This window comes from Hippocampus comes, unplaced genomic scaffold, assembly GCF_001891065.2.
Source record: "Hippocampus comes isolate QL1 unplaced genomic scaffold, H_comes_QL1_v1.1 scaffold151, whole genome shotgun sequence".
NCBI lineage: Eukaryota > Metazoa > Chordata > Actinopteri > Syngnathiformes > Syngnathidae > Hippocampus > Hippocampus comes.
This window is the reverse complement of record NW_017805591.1, coordinates 354,006-378,011: the sequence shown is the minus strand read 5'-3', so window position 1 is coordinate 378,011 and position 24,006 is coordinate 354,006. Positions and strand designations below refer to the sequence as shown.

Sequence of the window (24,006 nt, the reverse complement as noted above, 5' to 3'; positions counted from 1 at the left end):
TGCACAGCCTCTCCCTTAACTGCGCGTTCAATCACTCGCACCAGCGGCCGCCTATTGGTGCGGCCGTGCGACCCCTTCCGCCTGACGCTGACGTATGCTCACAATTAGCCTGGATACAGTTCAATTATGATAAACAGCCCGCACACCTCTTAGGCCGTGATTAAAGCTTCAGCTGGGCCTTGATAAAGAGACCCCATCAGCAGCACATAACACACTCCACACTCATGTTTTGCACGTCAGCGTTGCAGAACACACACCGAAAAGCCTGGATGGAGCTCTTCTTTATCATTCGCACGCGACTGGTGAAGCAATACCCCTTGCAGACCGATTTTCAATTTAGACCGTAGTATTTATTAATAATCTCCACCTTCTCGAAGCCCAATTTACGCGACACACCCGCCGCCGCTGCCGTCTAACTTAAGAAAGGTTTAGATATTGAGAGATAAGAGGGCGAGCAGTTTTGATGAATGGATGAGCAGTGATGAAGAGGAGATATCAGAAAGAGAGGAGCATTAATCCAACCTTAGGGCAGAGCTATGGAGCCGGAGGGGGGTGTAAGGGGAGTGTGTGAGGGAAGGAGGGGGCAAAAGAAAGATAGCCTCTTGGCTGTGTTCTGTCAAGGGAGAAATTACACATTTACGGAGGTTTTTTCAAGCAACGACGGGCACCATAGATCAAACCGCTGGATTTATGAGCCAATTTTCAACATGAAATATAGACACAGAGAATCAATTTTACCCATGTTTACTTGCCTTCTCTCTTCTTTCTTTCTCTCAAAATCAAACGACACATAGACCAGAGTTCGTATCCCGAACAGCACGGATTAAAAACTGGAAATGCAATTCAACTGCATTACGCTTGGATCTCTGCATGCGATTGACAAAGCCAAAAAACAACACTGGATGCATTGTCCATGATGTTCGATCCCTTTGATGACACTGCATTAAAAGCCAGCATCACTGTCTGAGGGATATTGCCATGTGGGCTCCAGAACACTTTGGGGAAACCGTTGTCAATTAAAACTGTTCATTGCTACATCTACAAACGCAAAGCGAAAGATACATGTCATTAACAGCCAGAAACACTGCAGGCTTCTCTGGGCCCGAGCTCATCTAAGATGGAGTGATGGAAAGTGGAAAAGTGTTCTGTGGTCTGACGAGTCCACATTTCAAATAGTTTTTGGAAATTGTAGACATCGTGTCCTCCGGGCCAAAGAGTAAAACATGTATCCTGAGTGTCACCAACGCAAAGTTGAAAAGCCAGCATCTGTGATGTAAGAGGGTGTGTTCGTCCCATTGTGCAGGTAACTTGCAGATCTGTGAAGGCACCACCAATGCTGAAAGGTACAAAGAGGTTTTGGAGAAACATGCTGCCATCCAAGCAACATCTTTTTCAGGGACGCCCCTGCTTATTTCAACAAGACAATGCCAAAGCACATTCTGCACATGTTACAACAGCATGGCTTTGTAATAAAAGAGTGAACGTAATAGAGTGGCCTGCCAGCAGTCCAGACCTGCCGGCTACCAAAAATGTGAATATAAAGTGCAGCATAATGAATATACATCAAAGTATTCATTAGTGCAAATACAATGGTAGAATTGTTTCATAAAATCAAAAGGAAAAATGTTATGCTTGTTAAGTTCTATTTTAGCAAACAAGTCGTTCAGTAAGATAGATTTTTTTTTTTTTTGGTCATAGAAAGTGACTAATTATAGCAACTTAACAATTTAGGCACTTTTACAATGCTTTAAGCTCACATTAAAGCATGTCCGAGCACTCATGGGAACCCTGTTTACACTATTTGTGTGTATGTAATTAAAGATTCCCAGTGATCCCCTCATCTGGGCCAACATGTTCACAATTTGCATAGAAATGATGTCAACATAGGTTAAACTGGCATGCAATTAGCAGAATTATCAGGAAGGAAACTAATTACATTACCATGACTGCGCCAGGACACTGATCGCTGCTTAATTATCACAGTAATGAAGTCTTTAGTTGTCACTTAACGTAAATGACATATAAAGCAAGGAAGTCATGAGACTACATTCTCTCCGGCAAATGCGTATTCAAAGGTAATTTTCCAAACATTAAAATGTCTTTCAAGGGAAAGGTGCATGAAATGTTAAATATGTCTACTCCAGAAAGACACAGCCTGTGAAACAACACAATGAGGTTTATTGAAACATTGACTAAAGCATTATCAAGGTCACCTTAGTACAAACAACAAAATGAGTCCCCAGTAATGGCAGCAGAGCTCATCAGAGTATACAAACGCCATCTCCAGTCAACCTTACAGCATAACAAGACACAAAACCAAGAGTGTCTCAGGACCCTCGCGAATCGTGGTCTTCCCACTCCAGAGCCTTCTCTTTCATTCCAATTCATTTCAATTACGAAGTCATCCCCATCTTCTTCCCCGTGTCCCGATTAGCTCAGCCTGGCAATTTACAGTTGATCTTGCCTCATTTAAAGCTGAACATTGGCGAAAGCAGGCAGAAGAGCAGTAATGGAATGAAATGTCACTCAGTCGTCGCCTTTGTCCGAATGATGGTGAGCAGACTGAGCCCGGATGAGTGAGGCAGGTACCATTAGTAGCTCAGAAGTTGCGTTTGTGACTGTGTGTGTGTTACATCCTGCCGTGTCTCGCGTGTTTCAGCCGTCACGCTTTCTTTAGGTGAGCCGTTGTTCCCATCCCCACCTTTTAGCAGTCGACATCAGGGCTTCTTCACCTTCTTCACTGATGACGAGCTGGATGCTGATTCTCTCCGCTTGCGCTGGAATGGGATAAATGTTACAACCTCAGGCCAACTCACAAGTACCTCCACTCTCTGTTCACATGAATAAATCAATTTTTCTCAAATCGCTGTTGTGGTTATTGTGGCTTTTTCCAGAAGGGACTTTCTTCAGGGTTCTAACTGCCTAAATTAGACTGATAGTCGTCAAGCCTGAGATTGTATTTTCATGGGAGTGAAAAATGTGAGAGACAGAATTTTTTTGCAGAATGATTTTTTTTCTCATTCAAAAATGAATATACAGTAATGCATTTTATTCATGATTTTTTTTTCACGTGAGTTTTTCTCATTTAAAAATTAATATCATGCATCGTACCCATTATTTCCTCTATATTTTTCCACAGCGGGGCTCAAACAACGAAGGTTTTGAGGTCATTCCGACTGCTCCTCCTCACCTGATTCTCAAAGACCAGATGTCAACTACTGCTGACAGAAAGCAAACTCACCGAATTGGGGGTCAGTGGAGCTCCCACCACATCAATGATTTGCTCCTTCGCTTCAACCTTGATGTCATCAGTGCCGGGCCATGCCTGTGCTTCCCCCACCGGAGTGGAAGCACTCATGCTGTTGGTGCCACCGGGTTCGATGCCTTGCGGTGCAGACGTCGCCATGATCCCGCCTGCTCCTCCACTCCCAACCTTCAGCAGGGCTTCGTAGCGGTGACGCAGCATCTGTTGTTCGTACTCACAGTTGCTGTGTGCCTGCTTCAGCTCGTAGAGGAGCACCAGGTCACTTCGCAGCTCATTGAACATCTGCACAATTTCTTCTGTCGGCATTGGGTTGAGGTCTGCGGCACAAAAATAACAACGTTAAAAAAGGTCAACATATGATTTAATTTGAAGATGATGGAAAAATAAATCATTAAAAATAGTTGAAAGGTGTGAAATACACTTTTCATTTCATTTGCATTATTTTAATGATAGAATTCTCATATTAATGTTCATAATTAAATGAATTATGATTAACTATTGTTCAATACAATCTAAACAAAAATGTGAAATGGGCTGTACCGTATTTTCACAACCATTCGGCGCACCGTATTGTTGGGCGCAGTCTCACTAACGGGTGCTATTTTGGTATTTTACACATAGACAAAACGCACTGTATTATTGGGCGCAGTTTTACAGTGGTAAAACATACGCCAGCTTAAACATACGGCATGCGTGCACGCACGCTAAAAACACGTTAGCTTGAAGCATACGGTAGCATGCTAAGACATACGGATACACGCTAAAAACACGTTTTTAAAGAGGCAACGGAAGCAAAACTGAGTTCAGTTGCATTTTATTTAGCCAGCTTACAATGTACTCACGTTTTTTGATCAATCAATGCGAGCCATGGATTCGTTGACTTGAAATTCTCTCGCGGCTGCTCGATTCCCACGTTTCTCCGCATAACCGATGGCTTGAAGCTTTGTAGGCGTGTCTCTTTGTAGAAGTAATTTCGGGGGTTCTTAGAAACCAAAACCGAAGTTGTTTTGCAATAACGCACATATCCACACTTTATACAGGTGCTGGTACCTGCTAGGGGCGTGCCTTTAGCATCCACTTACACGTCCACCCTTCACTCATTGGCGGACTTCTTCGCCGCATGCCTGTCCTCACTCACGTCAGCCTTTTCTTTTTCTCTCTCTCTCTCTCTCTCTCGCTCTCTCTCTATTATATATACACGCCCACCCTTCACTGATTGGCCGACTTCTTCGCCGCATGCCTGTCCTCATTCACTTCCGCCTTTTCTCTATATAAACGCGCGTCGGCTCTCTGTCAGGTTTTGGTACTCAGCGCATACACAAGACGCTCCGCATTATAAGGCGTGCTGTCCACTTTGGAGAAAATTTTAGACTTTTAATGGCGCCTTATAGGTGTGAAAATACGGTACATGTAAACTTGTTTATTTTACTGTTATTTACACTGAATCAACTAACCTGTTAATTAATGAGATATATGAATTGAACAAATGAAGAAATGCAATTTAATTAACCCATTTGAGGAGAAAACTGGTTCAAATAATCCAAGGAATATGACAAGATGTTTGATAATGTAAATGTTCAGCAGACCATATACCTGCAAACTTGAAATACAATTTGCTTCTACCAAGAATGCATGTGTGTCTCCATTTCCAATAAAAGGTTAACTTATAAGTTCCACGTCGTGCGTCTGTTGCGATGGGACAAGTTTCCCACTCACCCACTCCTTGATCCACCAGAATCTGCTCGATTGCCTTGATCTTCTTCTGACCAACTGAGCCTGGCAGTTTCATCTTTAAATCACACAAAAAATACAGAGCTTGAGACAGACACACACTCACAGACATGATTTAAGGAAGGCAAGGGAAATGATGAGAAACAAATCAGGCTTTTTTTCTTTTTTTTAAATTCGTATGAAATTCACTTCAGTGGGCCAGATCCAGATCAAAATGTTTTCATTCACTGAACTCTGACTGATGAGAGGGAGGGGAACTCCACTCCGTAGTTGGCCTAATGCACATCCCATAGAGAGCAGCAGCTCCTCATCAGTCTTGAAGATGAATAAGGCTCCGCCATTGCTAGCTCTTACAAACACCGGTACTAATATGTCATCAGGAGAATTTATCATAACGGTGCTAATGAGAGATAGTGAGCAGAAGTCAAACATTCTGGCTGGAGTGTCATGTTAATGCTAAAACTTAAATGAACCAGTTTCTTGTTAAGATCAATGAAATACAAAATCCTGTCTAACAACTTGTGTGGAAAAAAAATCTAAATATAAGAACTACAAAGTAAAGCCCACAAAATGTAAATTAATGAACTATTGTGCACGTATGAATAGCTTGAAAACCCTGTTACGTTTAATGAAAAATAAATGTGTCTGCTGCTCGACAAATCCAACTTCAACAGTGCACAAGGAGAGTTGAATATTTACAAAGAGGTTGTGAGAAATGCACACACAACAGATTACTACTCACCCTCTGGCTGCGCAGCGTAACTCCAGAAGACTTAAAATCTGGGAATTTGATGCCTGCTGTCTCTGGAACAGCCTTAAAAAAGAAAAGAAACATTTCAAATGGATTCACCTGGCCTGATAAAATATGTAGGAAATTGGTTATTAAGGATACCTGCAAATGAAAAGTTTTGTATCAGCACGTACACCAATAATTAGCTAAAAGTGCTCAGTTTTATTGACACTGTCAATGTTGGTTCAAAATTGTTGTAGCTGTTGCTTATCCGGTAAATGATGATAGTGATGATGATAACAATAATATAATAATTTTAAACACTACATACCATCCATACATAGTGAATTAGATTGGTTGTTAAAAACCATGTGAACCACATCTAAAATGAAGTTGGTGCTTGAGTGCTTACCAGTTTTTCTGTTTCTCTTTTTTGTGGAAGTTTCTTTTTGGAAACTCTCTTTTCTGCACGTCTCAACTCTGTGGTAGTGTCAGCGGCCTTTATGAGCTTCTGCAGATCCTGAGCATTCTTCTCCCTTTCCTTCTTCCTTGTTTCTATCTTTCTCAGCTCCTGGATCAGATATTCCTCTTCTGCCACCTGTAGACAAAACAACAGAAGTACAAGTAACATGAACAGAGCTGGCAACCTATAGGTTTTCCAGAACAAATTGTTTCCATTGCTGACACCACTCTATTTTACTCTTCAGAATTAAACGTTGAAAACTATTTGAGAAGATTATTTGACGTTCACGTGATGCTTCTTTGGGAAATCTTTAAATTGAGAATATCATGTTATGTAGCAGTTCCTTATAAGAAAAAGCAAGGTCTCTCACTTGTTCAGGTGTACGATTAAAGAGCTTGTCCAGCTGCTCTTTGCGGCGCCTTTCATGACCGGCATCAAAGATGTAGATTTTGGGGTCAGTCCCTGAAGGCGCACGGACCTTCGTCAGCTTCCCACATATACCATAGTAGCGCTCTTTGAGATCTTCTACGGACCGTTTCTGAAAGTATGAACAGAGAAACTATATTACTGATAATAAAACGAGCCCTTACTCTGCTCTAATTCTGTAACATTGAACAATAACGTGGTGGAAGGAGGATTGATTACTCTGTACTGCTGGTGATCATAGCGGTCATGCACCACTATAAAGCGCAGGTCAAAGCGTTTGCACAGGTCAAACAGATGGTCCGTCTCTGCTTTAGTCCAACTGTCATCATGGAGATGCAGCTGGTATTCCTGCTCCGAGTACACAGGTACCTGCACTGTCTATTCAGGGAACCGGGACGAAGAGCAAATGAACTTAATAAGGGAAATAATAATTATTGATGTCTTTTGGCTCAAGAGAGCAGAGACAGTTACCAATTCCCACCTTGTTGAAACGGGCAAAAGGATAGTCTTTGCCTTCTTCTGCCACTCGTCGCCAGTGGTGGAATATGGCACCATCCCTTCGAGCAGGATTACTGAAGGACATCCACTTCCAGGGACGAACCTTTTTACAGCCCAGTTTGGCTTTGACTGTCCTGTAGCCCTGGGTGGTGTCACTGGGAAGAAGTGGAGGCGCGTCCCTGGGGATTGTGAAAAAACAAAAAGCTTTTTTTTTTTTTTTTTTAATAAAGCCAAATGTTTATGGAATAAGAGAATGGAGACAAGTAAATTTAAAAGTGAATGTTGGGAGAATGTTAAGGTGGAAATCGAAAAGTGTCATGAAATTAACAATTTAATCGTAATTAATGAGATACAGTACAACCCAGTCAGGTTGAATCAAATATTATCAAACACATTAGGGATGAAACACTCATCGAATTTTAAATCAATCTTAACCTGTACACACATTCAAGGCAAAAACATTACCTAAAAAACAAAAATACATACTTTTTATCAGAATACAGCAGCGCATAGACTTCTCTGTGCATTCCCTCTGGCCTCTTGAAGGTTAATGTTTCAGTTGTTTTCTTAGACTTTTTCTGGAAGGGATAAATAAGAAATAGAGCACCTAGACACTAAGGACACGTTTCACATACTTCACAATCAATCACAACAAAGGTGGACTCTTCTTATGGAAAGGCACTGAGTTCTTGTATTTAATAGCACCACACAACATGTACCAACTGCAATGAATGGGAAAGCGCGGTTAAACTCTCACCTTGTCAGAATTGATGAGGTCTTTCTTGCTGATCGGGCCATCGTTATCCCCTCCCGTCAACTCCAAAATGTCCCTCACATCAGCACCGGTAGTCATGATGCTATATAAAACGATGCTTCACACCACTGGTAAACACAACGAATTCGTGCTCTGGCGCTTATTCATTGAAGTCTACAGAACGCGTTGCTCGTTGCTCATTTCTGTTGCGTAGTTAAACAGAATCGCACAGGACCACGATACACTCAAAGGTAGCCAGATTAAATTAATTTGAAGATGGAGTTAATATGAAGGTTTCGCTTCACGATTTCTATTTTCTGGTTTAATATGCTCTGCTATTGTTCTGGTTAGCAAAAAAACAGCTAACATTTCCGACTACCTTGCTGGCGTCTTCTTCGTGTTTTACATTATACGTAAGTTGGTTGGCGATAACAAAGTAGTGCCACCAACAGGAGTGGAATATTTTGCCGTTGCACCATGTACCGCGGGTTGTGAATTGTTTGTACTACTTACAAAATTGTAGCGTCTGGATCCTTAATTTTACTCCAGTTATAATTAATGATGTGCTACAAAAATGGATGGGTGGATAGATTACACAAAACTAATTTTCGTTTGCGAGGTCATAATGATTAAATGGAAATAAATATTAGGAACACCATCCCGCCCTCTGCTGTTCATAACTCGGAAGCACAGCCATCACGGGTTTAGTCAAGTATGTTTTGGAAACAGTGGGGAAACCTTTCCGGAAGTGTGTTTAACTTTAACTTGAAATCTGGATCGCAATGATGATCATAGAAGTGCAAGATTCGTAATTCACGTCGTTTTATTTTTGAAGGAAGAATGCGGAAATAAGTATGTGCCTCATTACACTTTTTCAAAATTCTACATCCGCCCCCCATGAAATTTTTCTCCGCCATTTTCTATACGTTGTGCGATCTCTTAAGTCAACTGCTGTCTGCGGGTTTATTTTTAAGAGAAGTTTAACGCATTTGTTTGCAATCAGTTTATCGTCAAACACCATGTCCGCCGAGCAGAATGAAAATACTTCCGACAAAGCTGGGCAACAGCAGCAGCAGTCGCCGCAGCAACAAGGGTAATGTCTTCAACGTTTTCTTTGTTAGCCCCCCAGAGCTAACATAATTAGCTAGCTCTGAACAACATATCACACGGTTATGACGATTAGGGGACATCATGGAAACATGCTAAATTGAAGATTTGCGTGGCTATGGGTCGTGACAGATCACTGTAAATTGTGCTAAAATGGAATCGGGCCTTCCCTGTTTTGTGGGCTTATCGTTCGTCAATTCCTTGCTTGGGACGCGCAGCCATTTTACGATCGACGCTGCGTTAACAAACAGATTAGTTGTGTACCTTAACCAGTTTACCTTTGGCATACAACTATATTAATGCTAATTGTCCGCGTGTTTATCTTTTTACGGTGATGTAATTTGAAAAATCTTCATTCACCAGGTGTTTTTAGCGATAATTCGTCTCTGGTCTTAACCAGACAGGCCACTGAAATGGATTGTTGGGTTAGCGAAAAAGTATTTATCTGAGGATGTGGTTTTCCCCTCACTTGCAGAGAAATGAACGGGAAGGTCAAACATGAGGGAAATTCTAGCAGGAAGGAGAGACCCCAGAAGAGAGGTGGAGGTGGACGCTTTGAGCCCTATGGAAATGTGAACAAGCGATACCGAGTTTTTGTCAGCAACATCCCCTATGATGTGAAGTGGCAAGCCCTTAAAGACCTAATGAAAGAAAAAGGTAAGGGTTCTGGATTAGGGGGTTCATTGAGTCCATGTGATTGAAGTGGTGTGTGGTCGTTTGGGCTATTTTATTTATTAACTTTTTATTGGACTACCAGTGCTTGTAAAGAGCTTTGGGATTTTTCAGTTGCACATCCTCTTTGGAGAAATTGTGTGGTTTGGAGCGAAGGCCCCATCGTATTTTTGCGGTCAGCAAATAATTTGCAGTAGGTTTGCACTGAGGCTGTCGCCTTGGAGGTCTGACGGAATGATCATTTCTATTCGAATTTTTTTAGCAAAAAATGTCCATTGGGTATTTTTTTTAGAAGTCTGTTTAATTCTTGATGTCGTATTTCATATTAGTTATAACCTATGGTGTGTATATGTGTGCTAAATGAGATGATTTCAACTTCATTGATTTGCATGACAGAAAATCTGTCTTGCGCTCACTTGGCGATAGGTAAAATGAGTATTCTTGTCTAAAAATAAATTGAGACATTTGAACAGTCTTAAGACGGAAATGGGAAGTCCCATTTCAAATGTACACTATTGATTTTGGACTGACTATTGGTCCACCTTTGTGGGTTTTCCAAAACTCGTCTTTTTCTTTTTTAAATTATTTTAGTTAATTGAGCATCTTGAGCATGTCCTGAAATGCCGATAGCGCCCCCTCTAGAAAGGGCTCACTAGTATCTGTGATCTGATTGTGGAGTTAAATTTCATTTTCTTCTTTTAGGTGTGTCATTGACAAGCCAAATGTTTTCTCAGCAGGTCTCCATGTTGTGCCAATCAAAGACGTGTGTTGGGATTGTCTGGGGTACAGGTCTACAAAATGAAACAACTTCTTACATCACACTGTCCTTGTCTTGAGAGGTTTGGTCCATTTTGTTGTATCAGGAGTGAAGGCTGTGGTCGACGCTGAATCTAAATTGTACTTCATAAAACAGCGCACTAAGAAAATGCCTTACGCTACTCTTCTGCTCACAAATCTCATGACTGTAACTCAGGCTATGGTCAGTGTATTCATAGGATAAGACAGACTGAGCTGTTTGACAAAGGTATTTATGCATTGCCCTGAGGTTTACAATGGTGTCTCGGTGCACACAGGTTAGCAATGAAGCGAGTCGTGGTTTTGAACAGAGTTTGTATTCGTTCTAAAATATGTCAATCATCAAGGCGTTGTTTCATTTCCAAACGGGAAGACTAATGGCAAAACTTGCATAGTCTTAGTCCTTTGTTTTGGTGCTTTGGGAGAATCCTTTAAAAGGACAGGGTTAAGGAGTACATTTTGTTTAAGAAAAAGTTTGCTTTTTGTAGACCTGTACCATATTGTGCTGCGAGAGCAGTGCTGGAAGAAGGCTTGGGACTGCAAGTCTGAGCTCACCGGCCACCCTCCTTGTTTCCATTCTAAACCCCAATTGTTCTCTCGGCTTCTCTCCCTTGGTGTGTGTCGTCTGGGATCTGATTTGTAGTGGGTGAGGTTACGTACGTGGAACACTTAATGGACGCAGAAGGCAAATCAAGGGTAAGTGCAAATATATACAAATACACCATTTTTGAACTATCCTTGACAAACGTGTGTTTGTCAGCTTTAGTCTCTATCTTCATTGTTGGACAATTGTCAGATTCCGAAACCTGAGGCAGTGGATGAGACTGTGACATGTCAGAGACATGCCCTTTGTGGTGTCGCCTGTGGCCTTGACGTGAGGTCATTTTAGGGTTGATGCTCTGGCAGGACTTCAGCTTTCTCTTAGCTTCTTAGCTGTGAGATAGCTATGTACTCACGCAAACGTACTGAAATGGTTGCTGGAATTTCTTCTAATGACCTAAAGAAGGTGAATCCTGCAAGTGGCGGTCGAGGGTCTTATTGATGGTTGTTTAATCCAAAAATATTTTTAGAAAGAAGAATCTCTTTCCTGGAACAGTAACCTCCAATATCTCCGTATTGAGGAATCCAATTTCATTGTGGATTTCCTCTTTTGGATGTTGGACAGAAAAAAAAACAAGCATGTGACTGCTTTGTGTTATTGATGGGAGATTTGGCTAAATAATTGAATAGTTGTGGCACCTGTTGTGGCCGAGGATTTAAGCGTGTGGTAATGTATGTTTTGATGTGCATGATCTTCATTTTGTATTAACAAATGCATATTGTAAAATCAAGTTACGTGTGGGTTTTCCTAACTTGAATCATTTTTTTTTCCCATTTTGGGTGGTTTCATGATCTTCAATCAACAAAGGGGTGTGCGTAAGTAACTTTATTTCTTCTGTTATGTGACAGGCTGTCATTTCAATTGTGCATTTGTATGACATTGCCATAAAACTTTTTCTGACTGTTTCTTTCTGGTCCGCTAGTGTGGTTGAGTTTAGGACAGAGGAGCTAATGAAGAAGGCAGTGGAGAAGGTCAACAAGCACAACCTCAATGGCCGTCCCCTGAAAGTGAAAGAGGTACGTACGCCACAGAAACAGTTTGCACAATTGTCCCCCAGCCCCCTTGCCAAATGGTCACTGATTTGTATTTTTTGTTTAGGACCCCGATGGTATGATTGCTCAGAGGGAAATCAGCAAGGCACAAGGGGGTGGAGGCCCCCATGGTGGCATGGGTGGAATGGATCGCATGAATATGGACAGAATGGGCCCTGGACCAAATGGCCCCATGATCAACGTCCCTCCCAGCCTGATGAACAACCCCAGTATTCCCATGGAGATCATCCATGGCCTGCAAGCGGGGAGAATTGGCAACACTGTCTTTGTTGCAAATGTGAGTCTTCATTATATAATGATGAAAACCGTGGTTGTAACGAAAATTCAATTATTGAAATTTTTGGGCTGAAAATGGCCAAAAAGTGCTCTTTCGGTTTCCAGCCAAAAGACACAGAAACACCACGTCCGAAAAAGGATGTCGTGAAGACGCAAGCGCGAACCAGTGCAAAACCACTGCCGCAATGTTGTGGGATACTGCTTTGGTGCCTGGGTTAGGCTTAGATATAAAAGAAAGGGGAGTGAAATCCGGCCAGGGTTTGCGATGTTTTGAGCCATCGTGGTCGACCACGATGACGTGGTGCAGTGCAGAAGCTGGGCGGTGGAGCAATGAGCCCAAAATTCCCTTGCCATGGCAAAGTCAGCCGTGGCCCAGGACAAGAACGCTGCTTTGCCACCGCGGACTGCCTCCCCGCAGACCGTGAATGTGTGCCCATTGCTTGGAAGGAACCAGAGAGCTCGCACTTCAACTGATTTGGCAATGTGCAGGAAATGATTCAACCCTGCTCTTTTTTTTTTTTTTTTTCTATAATAGCGTATTATTCATTATGGTTTTGGCCAGCAAATTTCATTTTGGTGCATCCCAGATTAAAACGTGAGAATATTTGCGATGATGCAACTGGTGTAAGTCTTAACACTGCCGAAATTTATTTCTTCAGCTTGACTACAAGGTGGGCTGGAAGAAGCTGAAAGAGGTGTTCGCCATGGCTGGCGCAGTGTTGAGGACTGACATTCTGGAGGACAAGGACGGAAAGAGCAGAGGGATGGGCACCGTAACCTTCAACCTGCCCATTGAAGCGGTCCAAGCTGTCTGTATCCTTACAAAATCGCCACCTCTCATTTAATTGTTGGAATCATTTTCAAGCCAAGTTGACCAAGTCTCAAAGATTTGCACTATGATTTTCCTTAATGAGTTTTGCAGCCATGTTGAATGGACAGCTGTTGTTCAACCGGATCATGCACGTAAAACTGGTATGCTGCCAAAACGGCGCCCTGGGGTCCAGTTTATCTTATCTGGTGATTTCGTACATTGTTTTTGTCTCCTTTAGGATGAGAAGTCCATGCCCAAAGATTTTGGACCACCTGATCGAGGTGTATCTCTCCCACGTAAGCATAAAATGTTTTAAATAACCTAAACAAATGCACCACAGTAGCATTCATATACATTTCTGTAATGTCTGTTCATAAAATCCGTCATAGTTACGTTTTATTTTGTTTTGTTTTTTAACCCAGGTGGCTTGAGTGGCATTGGTTTGGGTTTGGGGCCTGGTGGCCAGCCTATTGATGCAACCCAGCTGAACAGAGGCGGCGGTGGTGGAATGGGCAACATGGGCATTGGAGGTTATTGCCAAGTTCTTACTGAGAAAGAGAACAAGAATACATTTGTTTGCTCACTGGTCTTCGGTCTTCTCTCTTAGGAATGGATGGAATGGGCTTTGGCAACATGGGAAACCGTATGGGAGGTATTTTCCAGAACCCCATCTTTCTTTGCAGGATTTTCTGGTGTGCATGTTTTGAATACTTATTTGCTATTATTGTTTTCGTGTCTGAGATTTAGGGATGGACAATTTTGGAGGAATGAACAACATGGATCGCTTTGGCTCTTCTGGGATGGGCAGAATGAATGGTCAGGAGTTTTGATACATAGATAAAGTGTAAGGCTTACTTCATATCCAATCGTTGCATCTCTTGCATTTTTCAGATATGGACCGAGGTATTGGTGGTGGGTTTGACCGGGAGTTTGGTCGAAATGAAATGGGCATGTCTCGCAATAATTTTGGAGACTCCTTTGATCGAGGTATGAGATCATGTTCCTTGAATGGCTGCAACTTACCAATGCTGTACAAGACCTACACACCAGACTGCATATGTAATACGTTTCTCTTATGTACAGGAAATTCCATGGGTATGGACCGTATGAATTCTGGAATGGACCGTCTTGGAACGAGCATGGATCGCATTGGAGGGATGGATCGAATGGGCATTGACAGGGACCGCGTGTCTGACATGGATAGGATGGGCTCTGGCTTTGACCGTCTTGGTTCTGGGATGGACCGCCTGGGACCGAGTATGGACAGACTTGGAGGTGGCCTCGACCGCATGAGCTCCAATATGGATCGCCTCGGCCCAACTAGTTTCGACCGCTTGGGCCCATCAGGTTTGGATCGCATCGCCTCTAGTCTGGACTTCGGCTCCCCAATGGGCGTGGATCGCATGGGCAACACTGGGCTTGAGAGAATGTCCAGCAACTTTGACCGCATGGGGTCCACTGGAGGTCTTGACCGCTTTCAGTCTGGTGGCCTTGATCGTATGAGCTCTGGAATGGACCGGATGGGATCTGGTGGTGTCAGTGGTCAGTTTGATCGTTCTTCTGATTTGGATCGTGGCTTTGGTGGAAATTCCTTTGGAGGAGCTGGATCAGGAGGCCCTGGAAGTGGAGCAGGAAATATCAGAAAGGGTTGCCAGATCTTTGTCCGCAATGTATGTTTTTCATCTTGTATGGAGTTATAGCTTCTAGCAAGACATTCTCATGTAGTATGATTAACCTTTTGGCTTTTTTTTTTTTGTCTTGTAGCTGCCATTTGACTTAACTTGGAAGATGCTGAAGGATACCTTCAGTACATGTGGTAAGATTGTTGATAATAATCATCAATGGAATTACCACAGCATTGATTTTAACCCAATACAAATTAATTGGCGCTTTTATTTATTTCCTGTGCATTTTCTTGCAGGTGTGGTGCAGTATGCTGACATCAAGATGGAGAATGGCAAGTCCAAGGGCTGTGGTGTGGTTCGCTTTGACAACCCTGAGACTGCTGAGCGTGCCTGTCGTACCATGAATGGCTATCGCCTCAGTGGAAGAGAAATCGATGTTAGGATTGATAGGAATGCATAGATTGTTCTTGTTCAGCAGTTGACATCAAGCTGCTGTATATTATTACACAATTGTCTAAATTTGCCAGACACTCTCTTCATATTCCCTTGGTTTGACATTTGTCACCGTGAAATAGTTTTAGTAGACTGATTTTAGTTTGTAAAAGATGTTTTTAGTTTGTAAAAGCTGGGTTTTTTTTTCTGCTATGGTCCATCCGATCACTTTGTAATTCAAGGTGTTTTGATAATAAACTTCAACCATTAATCTTGACTGTTTTTGTCAATGTGTTTAACACCTATATGTTTAATGTTTTTCTCGCTGAACCAAGTGAGTACAGATGTTCATTTTTAGTCAAGTGTATTTAATGCGATTTCTGCACACTTATTAGTAGCACACAAGTGAATGTATGTCTTGTAATCGGTCAGCTGTATTTTTTCCTCACTCGCATCATGGGGAAGCTGAAGCCTTCACATCCCGAGTGACTGGGCGAGAGGTGGGCTCACTATGAACTGGTTGCCAGCCAGTCACACTACACAAAGTATTTAGTACTTAGTTTCGAAAGTTGTATTTGCAATGTGGAGGGGAAAGCTGGAGATATCTCTCGCGATCACTGGGCGGGGGTGGGAGGGAGTGACACGCAATTTCCACGCAGAAGGGTCGGAGGTCAGGTTTAAACCAGTACCCAGTGAAGACCCGCCCCTACTGCAAGTTAGCCAATGAAAATAAAAGATCCGCCCCCAGGAACACGCTAGCGCGACTCTAGACCGGAAGAAGTTTAATAGTCAGCAGATTCAAGATGGCGGCCCCCTTGTGTCAGTGCTACCAGGTGAGCGTTTGGGTCGTTTGGCGTTCACTGAACACTCAAAAGTAGGATTATTTCGACTGATGTAGATCGCGTGCAACTGTTAACCGGGCTCTCTGTAGCGTGTCTTGTTTTTCCTACGACTAGACGGTGTGTGGACTGACGTTAGAATGTCAAGTAGGCTCATACCGTCATTGTACCACGCCGACAAAATACGGAAATAATAAAGGACTCCGAACAAGACTGACTTTGCTCAATAGAATTTGTGATGCTTTCATCAAGTGGTTCAAGTAACACAAATTCAGTTTTGACACAATTTCAAAATTTAATATCTCGCCTCATGCTCACTTAACCTACATATCTGTGATCGTAATTGGATTGCCATCCAGTTTAATATTATGCGTCTGTCATTAGGTATGTTTAAAAAGATACTCTTTGGCATTCCCCTCATCGTTCTTGTTCCTGCACAATGGAGCAAATGTCTTCAGAATACGGAGCATTCTCGCAAGCACTTCTCAGGTAAGAGTATCGATAAATCATGTTTAACCTCAACCTTTGTATCGATGACCTTTCCATCACGTTTTTTAAAAGATATAACAATACTCATGCGGACGTCTTGAATTTATTAAATTCCTGTGTTCTCTTGGTACTGTATCTCCCTGAAACGCTACAAAGGTGCCCCAGTCTTCATTTCAACAGGCGAGATATTTGTCAGGGGAGAGGGGCGGAGGAAAAAAAGGTTTTCTCGGTGAGTTCCTGGACAACTTGAAGCAAGAGATGAGCAAAAACAAGGAAATGAAAGAAAACATTAAAAAGTTCCGGGAAGAGGCAAAAAAACTAGAGGACTCAGACGCACTGAGGCAAGCGCGCAGGAAATATGTTAGTATCTGACCACACAACTTGCATTTGTGTCCATCTATGCAATCCATTTGGTTGAGTTTGTAAAACCTTGTCTTTTTCCTAGAAAACTATTGAGTCTGAAACAGTAAAGACTTCTGAAGTTCTCAAAAAGAAGTTGGAGACCCTCTCAGATACCGTGAAGGAGGTAAATGCCAAAAGCCTCTGACTCAGTTCCTTTATGGTCTTACTATCAATATGTGGCCCACGTTGACTGATCCATCTGCGTTCTTGGTGAGTAGGGCCTGGAGGAAGTCACTCGTACAGAAATTGGTAAGAAGATTAAGGAGGGAATGGAGGAGGCAGCCAAAACGGCAAAGACTTCAGCAGAGAGCGTCTCAAAGAGTGGAGAGATGTTGGGAAAGACTGGTGCATTCAAAGCTATATCACAGGTTTGGAGCCACTGCTGCTTTGTCAAATGGGGTTTTTCAAAATGTTTGATAAGCATCCTCATGGGGGCACTAGTGAGCTACGGGGGGAGGTGAAATAAAAAGTAACATTCAAGATATTCAGTATTTTAAACCTGTAAAGCCAACTTAATGCATTCACTCCCCCAAACCTTTATGTGTTTTCAGACTCCACACGTTAAATCCAATTAAATTATTCATATTTTTTTTCTCAATTTGTTTTTCATGACTTAAATGTAAAAAGAAAAAAGGCTCTGAAAATGACTGTTACCATTAACCTTGGAGCTGAGCTCAGCTAAATTTTGGGGAGAGTTGCAGAGATGAGATTCGAACTTCAGAACTGTCGAGCAGAACTAACGTGCCACTCTTCTGGCGTAGTGTAACGGTATTTTAAAATAGGTTTTCAGTTCTATTCTGAAGATGTGTGTCACTAGTCCATAAAATCATGAAACTGTGTGTGCCTTAATGAACTACATAGCATCACCAACACAAAACCATAGCTATTGTATAACATTTTAGAGGTTCGCTGTCCCATTAGTGTGAAACAAATAATGCCTCCTCGATAATAAGATTTTCATTTTGAGAATTTCACTCGATTACTTTGTGTTTGTGTTTTCAGGGTATGGAGAGTGTCAAGAAAGAGATCGGCGATCTGGGCCACACTGGCCCCTACCGGCCCCCTCCTCGACTCCGGAAGAGGAGCGAATTCTCCTCGAAGGGGTCGTCAGATGACAACAGGGTCTTTGAAGCCAACGAGTACGTGAGTGGCCACCCGCTTTGCTCTCATGCTGAGAGGGGGCACGCCATCGCCATGTTCTCCTCTCTGGACCATCGTGTGTTAATTAAACACATTAGCGAGGTTCTCATCATTTGTATGTGCTCTTTAGGGAAGCAATGGGTGTGGTGCTCCACAAGGACTCCAAATGGTACCAACAGTGGAAGGACTTCAAAGACAATAATGTGGTCTTCAATAGTAAGGAGAAAAAAGTGCTTCATCCAATTCTGTCATATGCCACAACTGCCTGTTTTTTGTGATCTAAAAAAAAAGAGCACAATATGCATTTTAAAGCTTTTTCCACCATTGTGAACTACAGTATATAACTTAACAACTCAACAACAACATCAAAAAATTACATATTATTCGGAGTAGTTGTGAAAATAAACAACTGAGATATTTATGTTGCTGTTTTCAAAAATAACCAGTGACATTCAAACTCATGTTAAATGAGTCAGCATACACCTGAGACCATTTAAAGTTCCACTGATTAACCCCAAATGAAGTTCAGATGTTCTAGGAGTCTTTTCTTGACATATTTTGCTTTCTCGAAGGAGCCTGAAGGTTTTGCGCTAACACGAGCTGCTTTTTGGAACTGTTCATAATTCCGCCCACTTAGACTAAGGGCCCAGTTCCAGCTGAAGGAAAAACAATGCACAGCATGATGCTGGGGGGGCGGGGGGTGATGAGCAATGACCAGTTTTCTTGTCTTTTCATCATTTTTGGAGGCAAACCCAGTATTTGGTAATGTCACTGTTGTGAGTGTCATGTTATTTTTAATCCCTTGGAAATTCTTCTGTACCCTTGTCCTGACTTTAACGTTTTCACAGTGAGAGAGCTCCATCTAATGTTGTACATGTTATTTGCAAACCATGGCTTGTGCTGTAGTATGTGACAACAAAAATGTCCCAAAGTATTAGAACAGCTGAGCTTTATTTGGGGGTCATCAAAGGCACTTTAAATGGTGGCAGGTGTGTGCACGTTTGTCCCAGTTTATTGGAAAAACATAATTTCTTTTCACTTGCATTGTACAACTTGTAGGTCACACAAATGGTGGAAAAGGTTTTGAAATTCTATATCTTGATCTGGTTTTTTTATCTCAGTTTTTTCCCCTTTTTTTAATCACTGTACGGCTCATTGTTTCACCATCTGACACAATGGGAAGTCGCATTTTTACATTTAACCTTATTCATACATTTGCAATTCTGTGCTCACCTTTTACCGGCAAACTTCATTCCCACTCCAGGGTTCTTTGAAATGAAGATGAAGTATGATGAGAGTGACAACGCTTTCATCAGAGCATCACGGGCCGTCACTGACAAAATGACCGACCTCATAGGTGTGAGATCTAATAGTCTTGCATTAGTCATGCTGTGAGGCTTATTCAAGCTGATAACGGAAAAGTACAGTAGAACTGCTGCATCTTCTAGATTGAACTTTGATGTTCTGGTAATCTGATTAACAGAAAAAAAAGTGTATAGCCCCCATTTTAATATGTAACAATCAGTTGTTATTGACACTGATATAGTAATGAAACAATATTTTGATTATTGTATAGTGCTCATAGTTTTGCATAATTATTTCAGAGTTTTCGTAAAATACGTGTGCAGCATGTGCCTGAACTACAACATTGTTACAACCGTCTGACGTTTGCTGCTAAACGCTTTACTGTGTTTCACCACCACGCATGTCCAGGTGGACTGTTCTCCAAGACGGAAATGTCCGAGGTACTGACGGAAATTCTGAAGGCGGACCCGTCTTTTGACAAAGATTCCTTCCTGAAGCAGTGTGAACATGACATCATCCCTAATATTTTGGAGGTATGCAGCAAACAGCCAGGGTGTTATCGTGACGTTTTGTTAATTCGGTCAAACGCACAAATCACGCTAAGACTCAATGCAGCCCATGTTTACGCACAAAAGATTCTGAAGTATGGAAATTGGGGTTGGGAAACATTTCTCCCATCTGCAGCCCCTTCTCAAGGTTCTTCAATTTTCAATCATTTTGTTTTTTTTTTTCCTTTTTCTCCAGGAGATTAAAATCAGGGGATGCCGTTAATATTTGTAAACTGTGGGCATGATGTGACACCACTTGAGACTTTCTGTGATGCAGGGCTATATGAATAAATTTGACTTGATTTGAATTAAAATTCGGCATTGTCAGAAAGGTATTGATTATATGTCATTGGGGAGCATCGCAATTTTATATTTCTAATATTTTGGATCATTGATGGATGGATATTAGCATGGCTCCAAATCTCAGTTCCGTTTTTTATCTGCAACCTTGAAAATTCTAAATATGGAAATACTTTTGAAATATAAATTCCTGCGCTGCGCTGTACCATCTTCCGTATCGTGTAACTGTGCACGACGTTGGCTTTTTTTAATGTCTTTTTTTCTTATTAATAAAAAATATTGTCTTTGTAAAGACTTTTTTCTTTGAAAACAGTTTTTGTCTTGGCTCTTTGATTGTTCAGATATACCTAACGATGTTATTATCCTTGCAGGCAATGATCAGAGGCGAGCTGGATGTGTTGAAAGACTGGTGTTACGAAGCGGTACACACTCACACACTCAGTACTACAAGTCTAGAAACAGGCTTTTGACAGTTGAATTGTTAAGATGTCAGGGCTTCACTCCTGGTCTGTGATCATGAATGTTAAGTCATCTTTTGGCTCTTTTTTTTTTTTCACAATATGCAGACATATAGTCAGCTAGCACACCCGATCCAACAAGCGAAGGCCATGGGATTTCAGTTTCACTCAAAGATCCTGGACATCGACAGCATTGATGTAAGTTACAATACACCGCCAAACTCTGCCAAGATTTTGCTCGAGGTAGACGAGAATCAGCAGCGTGCTCCTTCTGCTCAACGAAGCCATCCTTAGCGGCTTCCCCTAAATCTCTGACAGATGGTCGCCACCGCTGGCGCCATGGTAAATTCCGGACGGTAATTGCACAGAACTTCAGCGCAACAAAAAGACCAAAGCAGATCCCATGAGACAGTGCTCACTTTTATCATGAATGATCTCACTATGTTTTATTATAGAACAAATAAAATATAGGGTAATCATCTGTGAAATGGCTCAAAGTACAGTGGTTGCAAATACTTAACCCAAAACACATTTGGCCAAATATAATTTGTAAGAGAACTGCATAAAATAAGTTGATTCAGTGCAGGTTGTACACCACTGCATTCAGCAACCGCATTAATAAACACAGCGCATACGGTATTGTTCAACTATATATCTGTTCAAATATATCCGATTGTATATGATTGACTATATTTTGTGTGACGTTTTTAAAAGTGTCATTTTAAACACTTTGCGTGTGTCCTCTTCTCCAGCTGGCCATGGGAAAGATGATGGACCAGGGTCCGGTCTTAATCATCACCTTCCAAGCTCAGTTAGTGATGGTAGTACGAAATACCAAAGGAGAAGTGGTGGAAGGTGACCCTGTAAGTGACATGCGCACAAAACAAACAAACAAAAAAAATACACATGTACACACAGTACACAGGTTTATTTTCAGATTCTCTTTCAGGTTAAATATGCCTGCTTGTACAATGGTAATTTAGATTTTGACACGAATATCGCTAAATTTGGTGCATAATCACCAATGTGTGACTCTGACACAGGACATACATTGGCCAAGTCTGATACATTTGTCTGCATTTATTTATATCCTCAACCCTCAACAACTCCTACTTCATGAGCTGTAAATCAGCCTAATTGTCTATTCGAGTTCCTCAGGGACATGTGGTGGTGTTATGGAGGCCAAGGCATCTATTCAAGAAGCGAAAACAACAGCCGCTCACAATTCACAACATATTGACTGTCTCACCATCGGGAGGGACATTTACAATCTTCAACAGGGTTCAGATCAGGCCACGAGAACTATTAAACCCACACACATTAGGTACACATGAACCTATGTGCGTGAAAGGCATATATTGATTGACAATGTCAGAACTATATTCATAATACATCATTTCTATTATTGGTTGCCGTAAAGAACCGTCTAATATTGTGCCCCTCGTGTATCACAGTATTTAGTAAATAAAATCTAATTGGGTATATCACCCAGATCAACCTAATATTGTTGCGTCACCTTTGAAAAAAACGATGAGTCATGTTCTTGTTTTCTCTCTTGTTAGGATAAAGTTCTGAGGATGATGTACGTGTGGGCTCTCTGTCGAGACCAAGAGGAGCTCAATCCACATGCTGCCTGGAGACTACTTGACATCTCTGCCTCAAGCACTGAACAGATCCTTTAAGACTCTTTGATACCCGCAGAAGCAACACTCACTCACCCGCGGAGAGAACATCCTCAACCTGAACACCGTGTAATCAGATGGGGAGGAAACAGAGAGTCAGCTCGCTGCAGAAAATGTTTCTGCTCCATTATGGTGGCTTTTTTTATGTCTCACACAAGGGGGCGGTAGAGCACCAACCCCGCTAATCTATTCGAACCATGCATGTAAGGTGCTGGACATCCACCCCCTCGCTTCAAAAGATTTTTTTTTTAGGTCCAGATGGCAAAATATTTGGAAAATTATACAAAAGATTGCAACAATTTCTCCCCAATCATGTTTTCCACATCTGTAAATCCCCATTATGTCTGGGCATCTACAACCCCCCAATCCCGTACTTGTATGATAATCATCCAGTGTAATTGTCAAACTGTCAAAAAGTCTGTATTTATTGTGAAAAGTAAAAGATAAACCCCCACCACCACACGGCCACGCGCACGCACGCACACACACACACACACACACACACACACACACACACACACACACACACGTAGGCATTTTTAAAATAAATGTCATGTTGATAAGAATCAAATATACAGTCTGAGCATTTTTATGATTCCCATCTGCCTGATATTGTCTGCACACCAGTAATTATTTTTAGATTAAAATTCGTTCTACATTGTGATAGCTGATGTTTTTCTTCCTTTGGGATTAAATACTGAGTTGCAGTGTGAAGTCATCACGCCGCCGCCAACCATTCACATTTATAATTATGCTTGGCAGGAAATGGTGATCAACGTCAACATATTTTTAAAGGATTTGTTTTTACTTGAAATTAGGTGTATGTTAGAATTAGGTTGGCCTCGGAGTGCCTTTGCTCTGTAACACTTTGGGGATAGATGTTTGTACTGGAAGTCGCCATTATGTTCACAGCGCACTGTGCTTGCTTCAACTAAAAGGGGTTATTATACTGTAGAGGCTTAATGTTTTGTTGTGAGATGTAAGTAAGCAATTCAAATACTTGACGTTCTTTATAAAAGTCATTCATGGTGGGTTAATGGGGCACTGTTGCCACAGTTACCCTTCAAATGTAACTGAATTAACATCTTGATATTATAAGTAACTTATTTATTGATGACTCGGTTTTGAAAGTTACTAAATTGGGTTACACGTTACTTCCAGTTACATTCAGCAGCAGCAATAGCCACCCCAACATAAACATGACAATTGTTTTAACCAATACATGTAATTTGTTGGAAGTGAATAACAGAATATTTAGCCGTCACCCGAAGAGGGCTTTTGATTACTGGTCAACAATTACTATTGTTCCTATTATAGTCTATATGTTGTTTCTAGTCTATATGTACTTCGTCACGCATTATTGCATCAACGTTCAGGGTTGTACCACCTTGAAAACATCTATTTCCTGATCCTTATTCTAGCTGTCACTTCCAAATCTTCAAAGATTGCGTGTTTGTATTCATGGAAGAGTGCGTTAAAAAAAACGAATCCCCCTAGAAACGAGTTGCTCATATTCAGGCAGTGAGCTTCCTTGGCCGGGTGTCTCAGATGAGTTCAGGTGCACATGGCTCAGCGCAATAGTTGATTGCTTGTGGCAGCTATCAG

At 41.7% G+C, this 24,006-nt stretch overlaps 3 protein-coding genes across 6 annotated transcripts; 2 read left to right on the top strand and 1 right to left on the bottom strand.

The window, feature by feature from the left end:
• Positions 1-2,158: 2,158 nt before the first annotated feature.
• On the bottom strand, positions 2,159-8,282 carry dmap1 (DNA methyltransferase 1 associated protein 1). Its single transcript, XM_019880191.1, has 10 exons — positions 7,871-8,282; positions 7,600-7,691; positions 7,097-7,292; positions 6,835-6,993; positions 6,560-6,727; positions 6,139-6,324; positions 5,739-5,810; positions 4,982-5,054; positions 3,242-3,582; positions 2,159-2,777 (listed from the first exon to the last, which is right to left on the bottom strand). The coding sequence occupies exons 1-10, from the start codon at positions 7,964-7,966 to the stop codon at positions 2,718-2,720; spliced, it is 1,443 nt and encodes a 480-aa protein (XP_019735750.1). The 5' UTR covers positions 7,967-8,282; the 3' UTR covers positions 2,159-2,717.
• Positions 8,283-8,757: 475 nt separating this feature from the next.
• Positions 8,758-15,515, top strand: hnrnpm (heterogeneous nuclear ribonucleoprotein M). 3 transcript variants are annotated; one of them, XM_019880175.1, is made up of 16 exons: positions 8,758-8,960; positions 9,450-9,631; positions 11,085-11,137; positions 11,850-11,857; positions 11,965-12,058; positions 12,141-12,371; positions 13,030-13,183; positions 13,293-13,342; positions 13,420-13,477; positions 13,604-13,711; positions 13,789-13,833; positions 13,929-13,997; positions 14,073-14,168; positions 14,265-14,851; positions 14,946-14,997; positions 15,103-15,515. In XM_019880175.1, the coding sequence occupies exons 1-16, from the start codon at positions 8,887-8,889 to the stop codon at positions 15,264-15,266; spliced, it is 2,025 nt and encodes a 674-aa protein (XP_019735734.1). In that variant the 5' UTR covers positions 8,758-8,886; the 3' UTR covers positions 15,267-15,515. The 3 variants fall into 3 exon arrangements, with proteins under 3 accessions (XP_019735734.1, XP_019735733.1, XP_019735735.1); XM_019880174.1 differs by having other exon boundaries at positions 13,923-13,997; XM_019880176.1 differs by lacking the exon at positions 11,085-11,137 and having other exon boundaries at positions 8,759-8,960; positions 13,923-13,997.
• Positions 15,516-15,981: 466 nt separating this feature from the next.
• Positions 15,982-22,899, top strand: timm44 (translocase of inner mitochondrial membrane 44 homolog (yeast)). Of its 2 annotated transcripts, none has more exons than XM_019880193.1 (13): positions 15,982-16,071; positions 16,462-16,566; positions 16,747-16,926; positions 17,012-17,092; positions 17,187-17,336; positions 17,971-18,107; positions 18,239-18,324; positions 19,373-19,465; positions 19,822-19,946; positions 20,633-20,683; positions 20,828-20,917; positions 21,472-21,582; positions 22,282-22,899. In XM_019880193.1, exons 1-13 carry the CDS (start codon positions 16,042-16,044, stop codon positions 22,399-22,401), a joined length of 1,359 nt encoding a protein of 452 aa, XP_019735752.1. In that variant the 5' UTR covers positions 15,982-16,041; the 3' UTR covers positions 22,402-22,899. The 2 variants fall into 2 exon arrangements, with proteins under 2 accessions (XP_019735752.1, XP_019735751.1); XM_019880192.1 differs by having other exon boundaries at positions 16,723-16,926.
• Positions 22,900-24,006: the final 1,107 nt, after the last annotated feature.

Excerpts from the sequence above, each read along its gene's own strand:
- timm44 (XM_019880192.1), top strand. The coding sequence starts at position 16,042 with ATGGCGGCCCCCTTGTGTCAGTGCTACCAG. Across the intron at positions 17,337-17,970 it reads CATTCAAAGCTATATCACAG|GGTATGGAGAGTGTCAAGAA; the intron begins GTTTGGAGCCAC and ends TTGTGTTTTCAG. Across the intron at positions 18,108-18,238 it reads AGGGTCTTTGAAGCCAACGA|GGAAGCAATGGGTGTGGTGC; the intron begins GTACGTGAGTGG and ends TGTGCTCTTTAG.
- hnrnpm (XM_019880174.1), top strand. The coding sequence starts at position 8,887 with ATGTCCGCCGAGCAGAATGAAAATACTTCCGACAAAGCTGGGCAACAG. Across the intron at positions 12,059-12,140 it reads GTCCCCTGAAAGTGAAAGAG|GACCCCGATGGTATGATTGC; the intron begins GTACGTACGCCA and ends TTTTTTGTTTAG. Across the intron at positions 12,372-13,029 it reads ACACTGTCTTTGTTGCAAAT|CTTGACTACAAGGTGGGCTG; the intron begins GTGAGTCTTCAT and ends TTATTTCTTCAG.
- dmap1 (XM_019880191.1), bottom strand. The coding sequence starts at position 7,966 with ATGACTACCGGTGCTGATGTGAGGGACATTTTGGAGTTGACGGGAGGG. Across the intron at positions 5,811-6,138 it reads AAAGAGAAACAGAAAAACTG|GCTGTTCCAGAGACAGCAGG; the intron begins GTAAGCACTCAA and ends TTCTTTTTTAAG. Across the intron at positions 2,778-3,241 it reads CTCCACTGACCCCCAATTCG|CGCAAGCGGAGAGAATCAGC; the intron begins GTGAGTTTGCTT and ends ATCCCATTCCAG.